Source organism: Coffea eugenioides, chromosome 4 (assembly GCF_003713205.1).
Source record: "Coffea eugenioides isolate CCC68of chromosome 4, Ceug_1.0, whole genome shotgun sequence".
In the NCBI taxonomy this organism is placed as follows: Eukaryota; Viridiplantae; Streptophyta; class Magnoliopsida; order Gentianales; family Rubiaceae; genus Coffea; species Coffea eugenioides.
The window spans coordinates 2,145,485-2,156,520 of NC_040038.1; the positions used below are offsets into that span (position 1 = coordinate 2,145,485).

The 11,036-nt window shown below is 37.6% G+C and overlaps 1 protein-coding gene across 1 annotated transcript; it reads right to left on the reverse strand.

The window, feature by feature from the left end:
• Positions 1-448: 448 nt before the first annotated feature.
• Positions 449-10,404, reverse strand: LOC113768490 (ABC transporter G family member 35-like). The gene is made up of 21 exons (XM_027312870.1): positions 9,986-10,404; positions 7,993-8,202; positions 7,438-7,522; positions 7,204-7,363; positions 7,029-7,105; positions 6,863-6,916; positions 6,539-6,629; positions 5,524-5,825; positions 4,779-5,377; positions 4,451-4,611; positions 3,934-4,043; positions 3,628-3,781; positions 3,154-3,329; positions 2,711-3,043; positions 2,323-2,613; positions 2,113-2,196; positions 1,902-2,035; positions 1,591-1,818; positions 1,308-1,479; positions 815-1,069; positions 449-721 (listed from the first exon to the last, which is right to left on the reverse strand). Exons 1-21 carry the CDS (start codon positions 10,402-10,404, stop codon positions 449-451), a joined length of 4,368 nt encoding a protein of 1,455 aa, XP_027168671.1.
• Positions 10,405-11,036: the final 632 nt, after the last annotated feature.

Below are 11,036 nucleotides of genomic sequence, written 5' to 3' on the forward strand. Positions count from 1 at the left end.
TACCTCTACTGTAGAGCTTTCAATAGTTGCTCAATGCTAAAAAAAGGATCTTGGCAAGTGATTCTCTCTTTTGCCCCTAATTGAGTTTTGTGTTGTTCTTGAACTATTTATGCATCAGTGCTTTCAGCTTTGGCGCTGCGGTAAGAATTATAGATCAAATGATATCCCTAATTAGTTGATTGGCACAACGCGCATTTTGTCTCCCAAACGAAATGCAATGCTGCCGGGGTCCAGCATTTCTAAGCCCAACAATTGCTTTGAGAAGATATCGTGTAAGGATGAATAAGATCTTACAACCTCTTCACGATTTTGGTGTACAAATCTCCAAATTTAGAAACAACAATTCATAAAAATGGTTTATGTTAGTTGAAACCTTATTACTTGGATCTTTAATTAATGCATGAAATTCTTATCACATTCTATTCACCTAGAGAACATATTTGCTATCCTATCTATTCTGGAAGTTCAGTGTCTTAATGCAGAAAGCGTACACAAATGCAAACAAAACACAGAAACCGATCAAAACTGCTGCCGCTGGTCCCATGAAGTCTGATTCGTATCCGAAGTGATCCCTGATATAATCTTTGATTTTTGGATCAGGAGACATTCCGGGGACTTTGATTGTATCCTCTACATCACCATATTGTGATAAGACTAGTCCGTAGAGTGTCCATGACACAGGGCAAATCCAGTAGTACCATATCCACCATTTGGGAATTTTCTGTCATTATAAACTAGGAATAAATCCACCATTTGTTGACGAAGCATTTTCAAAAGACAACTATAAGACCTTAGTGAAAATTAACTAGCTTACTGGTCTGGGGATGTAGAATCCAGCGAAGATATTGAAAATTCCGTAGAATGCTGCTGCAATTATTGATGCCACTTGGTGGTTTGGTGTGATGGAAACAGTCATCATTCCGTAATATGTGAAGTAGAGAAAAGAGAAGAAGGTCACAAAGTAGAACCAGAAAAATTTTGCTGCTGTCCATTCGAAGCCCACCATGGCATACACTATAAGTGAATAGTAGGAAGTTTGCAAAAATATGTATGGTATCTCTGCAATAACCTGTTTCAAATGAAAAAACTGTTCAGTAAATTGACAAGTTTTGTATAACAAGGTGGAGAGGACTGTATATTCTGTGAACTAGACTGATTTTTGTGGCAGAGCTTAATAAGCTTCATAACATTCTCTTCTTCAACTTGAGCATTAAACAAGTTGAAAGTCACCAGAAATGTTAGCATACACTTGGCTCAATAGTATAGGTAATGTAACTTGTTGGATAGAAGTTTGAAATGAGCCTCACTTGTGCCATGGCATATGGTATGGCTGAGTACATCCCAGCAGCTCTTTCCCGATAAACAACAGTTCTTTCGATGGCAACAACTGGTTGCACAGTCGAACAATTATTGATCCCAATAAAAAGTACAGCAATGAACATAGCCCCAATGATGGTCAGAAGATCAGCATTGCTCTCCCTGGTGTATGCAAAACATAAAGAGAAGGATTTAGTGCATAATTCTTTATCCTTAATTCTAATTATAGCTTGACTGCAAAAATTGGCTTTCCATTACTCCTTAGAAATAGACCTTTTACTTCCAACTCTCCAAAAAATTGTTCCAAGAATGAGTGCGGCAGCTAAACTGAAGACGATTCTGACAAGGTTATAATCGGGACTTCTCCAGTAAGTTATCTGTTGCTTCCACAGGCAGGATTTGAATTGACTCCACGTGGATTGACAATATTGTGTAGGGAAATAGAGGTCATTTGCACCTTGAAGTGGTATGCTCAACTCTTTCACTAGAGCCTTATTTTGTCTGTTTATAGTTATAACTTGTTAGGTGCTGTCCTGTAATTTCCAATCCTAATTCAGAATGGAATTTTTGTCCAGTTTACTTACGCATACAATACTGAGGATTTGTATGTCTCAGCAAAATCAATTCCATGCCTAACTTCGGTGGCAACTGAGCTAACATTTAGCATCCATGTTGCTGGATTGTACTTCTCTGTAATCTTTTGCACTCCAGGAATTGCCTGCAGTGGTTGGATTAGTCTTTGTTTTTGTAATTCTGTAAACTCTTAATAAGAAAAGGTTTAGGAACATCAAGTACCTCAAAGTATTCTATCATTTTCTGGGAATGCCGTCCTATTGGTCCTGCATAAATCACTTCGCCTCCTCTTTTCATCAAAAGTAGCTATTGGATTAATTAGAATAAGAGACGTGAGAGAGACAGAAAGAGCAGGGAGCAGCAACATCATTTAAAGGAGGTACAAACATAAACTGGAGAAGAGGAAAACTTAGTCCTGGAGACACAATCTACCTCATCAAAAGCTTCAAAAATGTCTATGCTAGGCTGATGAATTGTGCATACAACTGTTCTCCCCGTGTCGACTGTATTTCTCACTGTCCTCATAACAATGGCTGCTGCTCTTGCATCAAGGCCAGAAGTGGGTTCATCCATAAATATGATGGAGGGATTGGCAACAAGCTCAACTGCTATAGTCAGTCTCTTTCGCTGCTCTGTAGACAAACCACTAACTCCTGGAAGCCCCACAATGGCATCTTTTAGGTTCTCTAGTTCAACCAGGCCCATCACTTCATTCACAAAAATCTGGGAAAAGCATAAAGCACACAGATGTCAAGTAAATATTTTCTAAAGCTACATTTGTGTAATTTCACTTATATTGATTGATAGCACTGCTTCTGACCATCTTTTCCTCCTTGCTGACTTCTCGGGGGAGCCGAAGGAAAGCCGAAAAAATCAGAGATTCACGGACAGTTAATTGAGGTGAGTGGATATCAGTTTGTTCACAGTAACCTGAAACTCTAGCAAATGTTTCTTGTATCTTTGGGAATCCAGATATTCTTATGTCGCCTTCGATGTAACCACCTGTTTTCCGTCCAGCTAAAACATCCATCAGGGTAGTCTTTCCTGCTCCGCTGACTCCCATTAGTGCAGTTAAAACACATGGCCGAAATACGCCAGTTACGCTACTAAGTAATTGGAGCTTCTCCTCTGTGACTCCTTGTTCTCTCATTTCCTGTTAAAGTGGAACAAGTTTGACGTTAACAAAGAGATTCAAAGCACTCGTTTCCAGTTAAGCGTAGAAACTTCTGTATTAAGTTGCATAGATTGGGTTTTAAAACTTACACGGGGCATGTCCACGAAATAATTCACGCTGTCAAAGGTCATGGTGAGTGGGGTGAATGGCAGAACCATTCCTCTCTTAGGAGCAAAACCACTTGTAGCCTCAAGACGTGTATCTTCCTTTCTACTGATTAAAGTGCTAGTGGAGTGCGTGCTCACTGGCTGGATTGCTATTTCTCCTAAAAGAATTGTACGCTGTATATAAGCATGGTGTTCCTTTCCATGTTTACTGTAATTTTTTTGTAATGAGCAGATAAGAATTGAGCTTGTGAGTAAACCTTTCTTTGACTTGTTCACTTTAAGTCTTGTTTCTTCCTTCAGATCTTCTTGATTATCTTCCATCTCCCTTGCCTGCTCTTTGGAAATTATAGCTTCCGGCTTTCCAAGAGCTATTGTGTTGAATAGACAACAAAAATCAAATTGCCACAGTGAAAGCAGATTCTAATTAAACTGAAAAGAGTTTGTTAGAATACTCACGGTTAAGGTACGTGAGGGCAAATGTGTAAAGGATGTTCAAAAGTACTATAAAGCCCAGTAGGGCTGCTGTACCAATCCAATACCAAGATCTTTGGGCGGAGACACCGAAGTTCTTCAGTATTTCCACTCCTAAACTTGTTTGATTATCAGAAGCCTGTAAGGAGATAAGCATAACCTGTTATGTCAATTATTTGTTTTGTTTTTCTGTGTGTAGTATGTTTTGTTTCAAAAGTGTGTTTTTTCTGTTGCTGGACCTTGCCTGGGATGAGAACTTAAAACTAGGGAGGATGATATTAGCAGGCATACCAATTTGTTCATCCACCTTGGAGCAAACATTTCATTGACGGTGATGGCATTGAAACCATACGTTAGAGGTGAAACCCAGTATCCCCAACCCCACCAATCAGGAATTTTATCTGTCACAAAGCAACACACACATGAAGTTTGATACATTTTGTGAACAATGTTACAGGATAACTAATATTGCTAGTCACTGTAGCTGTATCATGTATGTTTCATTGCATTATATATTCACTGTGCTGCAGAAAATGCATTTGCTGTAAGTAGGGATATATCACCCTTTAAATCCAATTTTATGTGAAAATTGGAAGTTTAATAGTTCATTTCTAAATTATTCTCACTATGTTGAAAGAAGTTAAAATCTAAAAGTACATGGGACACATGTAAATACTCTTTTAGTAATGCAAATTTTTTTTTATCTTTTAGTCTTTTCTTACTGTGTTCAAGGTGCACACCATCCTAAAGATGCATACTTTTGATATTCATGATTGTATTATTGCCCATTTTTAGGTTATCTACTAACCTTTAGGAAGGACAAAACCACTCAAGAGAGTGACAAAGAGAAGAGCTAGACTTCCTCCAGTATTTGCAATTGTCATTGTTCTACAGATTGCCGCAATAAACCTAAATAATCCGGCTGCCATCTGCTGGATCAGAAATACTAGCAATAGTTGCTTGAAGAACCTAGAAATGGAGAAGTACGGCAGAAGGTAAATTTGGTGTATCAAAATTTTTTTTTTTTGGTTTTTTTTTTGGGGGGGGGGGGGGTGGTGGGGGGTTGTTGGGGAGTCTGTCCTTTTGGATAATAAACCTTCTACCCTGGATTCACTCTTTAAAAGTTTAAAGTTTACCTGCTGGCTTCAGGGGCTAATCCAGCGACGTTGTACGTTACAACCGTCCACACAAGAGACTCTAACGCGGATATTGGTAATGCTAGCAGGAAAGATGGTAAGGTAAAGGCCCACGGCGGATGGAAAAGAAGATCCCTTTGCTTGTAAAAGACCGGAAGTCGCTTCATGGTAAGTGCAAGTTCAGCAATACCATTAAACATATTGGCAACCAAGCTAAACCCCAATACTCCAACGTAAACTGCGCCATCGGCTTCATTTCTGGTGTGCATTTTAGTCCTTAGGAACACCGTTGATGCGATGAGTGATACAATGGTGTGTTGGAAAGTCTTGAAAATGTATAAAAAAGAGTTTCTCTTGATTAGCATCCACTCCTTGTCAAAATTTGCTTTTAGAAGCTCTTTTTTAGAGACCGAGTACTTTTTGAACACTAGAGCTGCTTTGTGACTCCGTGCCTTGTCGTAAGGGACTGAGAGCTCGTTCTCTAGAAGCTGACCAACATGGAGACGTTTGAACATATTTGCAAATTCGGCAACAGATATATATCTATATGGCTTGCTTCGGTCTGCCCAGTACTGCTCCTGGTCTTTTCTTGACGTAACCTTTTAGCAGCAAGGTGAAAGATTAATATCATGTTTGAGATGATAATTATGTGCCGTGCTATTACAAATCTAACTTGATTGTCGACTGATTTTAATATTTAAGCGAACTATGGCTATCATATATTGAAGGCTGGACGTGTAATTACCTCCTGCAGGAAATCAGCAGTTCCCTTTCTCTCTGGACACTTGAAACCACAGCTCTCAAAGAATTCAAGAACGTGCACTCTTGGACCCTGATATACAATTTGGCCTTCTGACAAAAGGATGATATCATCAAAGAGGTCATAAGTCTCGGGAGCAGGCTGCAGGAGGGACATTAGCACGGTAGCCTCTGTCGAGTGCACAATCTGTTGTACGCACTTGACTATTTGAAATGTTGTAGAGCTGTCAAGGCCTGTTGATATTTCATCCATAAACAGTGTCTTGGTTGGTCCAACAATCATTTCTCCTGTTTGACATAAGATCATGTCTTAAGGCCATTTCCATAGCTTAGGAAAATCTTAATAAGTAGCTCCTAAGTTCTAATCATGTCAAACGTCGAAACTAACACAGAGAGAAATGAAGCTGTTTACTGCTTAGTACCATGTCAAGTCATTAAACAAACGAGAAATCTGTACGAGTGGCGTTCATTATTTTGCCTTTACAACGTCCAAAAAACCATTTTCAAATCTTACGAATGATTTTTTTTTTTCTCCTTAGTTCCAGGTATCAGAGAAACTTCCCTTCTTGCAAGAAAAAACCTAGGTTCCTATAATGACATTAACCATGTATTAATTTTTTTTTTTACCCTCACAAGAGCATGGACACTAGGTCTCCGATATTGAAGGAGTTATAGTTGCTTGTGTTTTTTTTGTTTTGTTGGATATGCACAAGTTAGCATATACGTTTCACTATCTTTTTGCTGATGTACCTATGGCTAGTCTGTCATGCATGCATCCACAGAATATGAGAATTTAGGGTTAAAATTTGGTAGTTTGATATAACACATACATTGTCTAATTTAGAACCAAGGGGAGACATAGGATAAGCCTTGGAGCCCTTGTTGCTTTTAGTACTAGCTATAACCTTTTTCTTTTATTCTAAGCCCTAAAGCCTAAACCCATTTTTGTTTAAATATTAGGACAAAAAGAATACACAATTTAATTAGGATAAGGGAATAACCTGTTGTGACACGCTTTTTTTGACCCCCGGAGATCCCTCGCTGCATTTCATCCCCAATAATAGTATCTCGGCAAATATCTAGTCCCAATATCTGCATAAGGATTTTCACCAGAAAAATTAACAAAAAAATGTTAAATTCAGCGCAATTGCCACTTCTCATCAAAATGTTGTTTACTTGGGGAGTGTCATAATGATTCCTGACTAGGATTTTTGAGATATTCTACTCATTCTTTTTATTGCTTATTAATCTCGAAATTTGTTGACATCACTTGCGGTGTTCTAACGTTCGTTGAATTGAAGTGATCGCCGGTGGTCAATTCATACTCTGAGAGTGTAGTCGGTAATGAGACTGCTTTCGGCACCTTCCACAGCTGTTGCCTAAATATGGATATGAAAAAGGACAAGTCAAATAGTATCATGACAGGCGCTGATCGAGTTAATATGAAACAACACAGAGTGGCATCAAATTGGACGCTGCACAAAAATCTACCTTCAAGAAAAGATCAACTTCAGCCTCAGGGCGAATGCCAGCGTCCCTTTCCCTCCTTTCAAGCTCAGTCAAAAGTTCTATCCATATTCGTATATTATTATCAAACTTGTACAAGGGAATAATGGTGGGAGTTCAATATCTACAAGAATGAACAAATGACAATTGATTTTAGTACCGTATCGGGATCCAACCCCTTGGCATCTTGCAGAGAAATCGAGTGTTTCTTTCACTGTCATTTCTGCAATGTGGACATCATTTTGGCTAATGTATGCCGCTGTCTTTTGCGGCACAAATTCTTTCAGGTCATGGCCGTTGTAAGATATGTATCCTTTCACCTGTTCCAGGTTCGATCACTTGTACGCGAAGGCGATCCACTTTTGTGATTAATAATTATTGAAATCATCCTTACCTTCAAACGACGGTCTAATCTTCCTGCTAGAGCCAATAAGAGCGTTGTTTTCCCAGAAGATGGTGGTCCTAATAGAAGGGTCATCCTGTTATGCAGGTAATTCATGACAATCATAATTAGCAACATTGCATTAGTCAAGAAACGAATGTGTTTCTCTCTTTTTTTTTATCAATTTTTCTTTTCTTTTTTAGAGCATAGATCATGCATACTTATGTAATCGGATCCAAGTAAGAATTCGTTAATATACCTAAATCATATTTAACCTATCCTCTCATATGAATACACGTACACTAACAATTATTATTCTATCTTACACTTATACACTTTCCTTATTTGGCTTTACTTATCCAAAATATCAACATCAGAACATTGGAGCCTATGTAATTTTTTTTGTTTTGAGTGAAGTATAGGAAAAAAAATAAAAAAGACATTGATCTTTGTGCATAGTTGGGCATGGCAACAAAACATGGATAAAAAATATTTGTAGTACAGCGTAAGGTTTATTTCAGCACATATTTGTAAGTATTTGACAAGAAATTTGACCAATAGACTTGCCTGGAAGGTTTTATAATGCCGGAGACGTCTTTTAGTATATTGATTTTGGCTCTCTCGGCCAGTCGGAAGCCAAGACAACTGAAAGCCGACTCCGCAATATTTCTGGCGACATTTGGCAACGTAGGAAGAGCTCTGTCCCCGACGTAACATTCGGCTCCAACAGTTAACTGGTCGAACCTAACTTCCACCGTGGGAAGAATAATCCCAACTCTGCATTAATATGAGAAAATCATCAATGCATCAATCTAATCTAGTGCTAATCGCCTGAAATTTACGTTTATGCGCGGAAAAACAAATGTTGAAACCCGAAAGAACACTACACTGGAGGTCCTGAATATTAATTTTAGATTTTAGTATGTCAAATAAATTTTATACTTTTTCTGTGGTCGTACCTTTGGAGGATATGGTACGTAGTAAATTAGTAGTTGAAAAGATATATTTTACCTACCATAGAAGCGTACTATTTCTCATTACAAACTGTACATAGTGAATAGAGTGCTAAAAAAAAATTAAAACACAAAATAAGTAAACTATTTGAAGCTGAGGTTGATCTATGGGTTTTTTTTTTCGAAATAATATGTGATTTTATAGATATTTAAATCCTTTACAGTTTCAAGTAAAGATTTGAAAGAATTTTACAACCAGTGCATACTAGCACTGAGGAATCCAAAATTCCTCATCTTGAATAATATCTAACGCATAAGCGCTAATTCTGTTACTAACATGGTTAAGATCCTTATTAACTAAACAAAAGAGCACATGCGAAACAAAGACGGTAGACTATGTATGTCCTCAACCGATGGGTTCATTGATAAAGAATACACATTTGTACCCTTGTGGAAGAAAAACATTTTTTTTTTTTTGGAATGACAAGCGATTCTTCATTTATTTATTCTTTTGCCGATCATCACTAATTGGCTTTTGTTCGTTTCTCCCTTTTTTTCAATCGTTTTGTTACTCTAGTAAGTGTTTGAAATTTGGGACCTGCAAGGGAAATTTGACATATGCTTTTAAGGGGTTCAAATTCTCTTTGCGGATGATATAGAGGATCGTTATCAATTTTACTTCTCAAAATTTTTTTTTTTGAAGAGTAATGGAGCGGAACACTGAAGAATACTTCATACTCATTCTAATATACGCAAGCTATAGAAGGAGGAGTACTAATCTTAATTGAGCATGCAACTGGCTACACTCTATATTCGATTGCGAGCTCTTTTCTTCTTTGTTTTGTTTACTTCAATGATCTCGTTAATGTTTTTTTAGTGAAATTAAAATGGAAATTAGGTGCACTGTTTTCTGTGAAATGATAAGAAAAGTAAGTGAATCTTCGTAAATTCAAAACTAATTAAACAAATCAATGAGTAAACCTTGAGCTTCGTAATTCTTCTCACTTTTGTCATGCAACTTACTTTGTTGAGTCAAAGGGTAAAAGAACGAAGAGTCCGAAGTTAAGAGAGAGATAACTTCTACAGTGAAAAGCAAGGGGCCAGGCCCACACGATATAAAAACAAGGATAGTCAACAAAACTTAAAAAATTAAATAATAACAGTAATAATAATCTTATCTTACCATATAGTAATGCTTGAGGTAGTGTTACTATTTTTGTCATCTTTTGAATCACTATTTTTACCCTTATAATTTTATGTAAATTACAATTGTAGGTGACTAACAAGCAACCACATATGTATCCTTTTAATTGCATAAAATTCGCTAACAATTTGATTTTCTAAGTGTAAAACCAAATTCTATGTAACGAATGAATATGATTTTTATCATGCGTTAATCTTATATACACCGTCAATGTATATATTATCAGTTTATCATGATTGAATGTATTTCAAATTCAAATTAAAATTAGTTGCCATAATAATAATACATACATATATACACATAAAGTGTATAAAGATTAATTCTTTTATTATTTACATACACAGAATATGAACTTATATACACTAGTCCTGATGATGATGATGATGATAATAATACAACTTACCTGTCGAGCCGGTTTCTGAGCTTTTCCAAGAACTTGCCATTATCTTCCTCAGCAACTTTAAAGAGCCTGTCAATGAATTCTTGGCGTTGATTGGTGTCAAGCTTTCGGACATCAACTTCTTGGAGCACTGACTTCTTGCCCTGCTCGTCGTCATTCTCATTTTCGATGAAAGATTTCAAAACAGTCGTCCGCAGTCGATTATAAGTTGGTAACTTTTCTAAAGCAGCCCATTTTAGGGATTCCTCATCCTCCAAAGCATTACTACTGGTACGCATCCTGGCGCTTCCAAAAACATCCTCCGCCACGTTCCAACCTCGCCTGCTGCTCATTGTTCTTTTGCTGCTCCTGTTTACGCTTGCATTGCGACTCAGTCCCCTTCTTATTTCTCCCGCCGCACCTCGATCTTTCTCCTCCTCCATTTTCCTCCTTCCTGACTGATCAAACAACGATTAATGACGCTGAATTCTCTCCTCTCCGTTTCTTGAAATATTAATGGAGGGTTCAATTTATTTCTGGAGCCTATGTGTATATATAGACATATATATATATTGGTTGGTGGCGTACAATCTAGTTCTCGATCACCAACAAGTTTAATTTAGCGGAAAAAAAAATGGTCAGTCAAACTCTTTATTTTCTTTGGGTTTTGGTAGAAGAGAAAGTTCCCTGTGCCCCAAGAACTGGGGTGGCTCGAGTGCAACTACGTTCTTCTGGGAGAGATTGTGGTCATATATAAGCCAAGGAAATGGGACAGCAATGGGTGGAAATGGCATCCTTCTAGAAGATTATGAAGTTTAGCATGAAGCATACCGCATACATACGATACAGTGTAATTTTCATCGTTGGCATTTTCTGAGGAATACATATTAGGTCTTAAATTCTACAGTCCTAGGAGATTCTTCCAAAAAGAAGTAGACAAGTGGTGGTCTAAGTGAAGGACAATAAGTCGGCACATTTAAAACCGGCTATCAATTAATTGCTGTAAAAATGCTAGATAAACGAATCCAACTAAACGTTTGTTCGGGAGAAGGAAGTATCATCTGCTGTGGTGATC

Coding starts and splice junctions, on each gene's coding strand:
- LOC113768490 (XM_027312870.1), bottom strand. CDS start 10,404: ATGGAGGAGGAGAAAGATCGAGGTGCGGCGGGAGAAATAAGAAGGGGA. Junction 6,630..6,862: donor TTACCGACTACACTCTCAGA/GTATGAATTGAC, acceptor ATCCTTATGCAG/ATATTGGGACTAGATATTTG. Junction 5,826..6,538: donor AAAAAAGCGTGTCACAACAG/GTTATTCCCTTA, acceptor TATGTCAAACAG/GAGAAATGATTGTTGGACCA.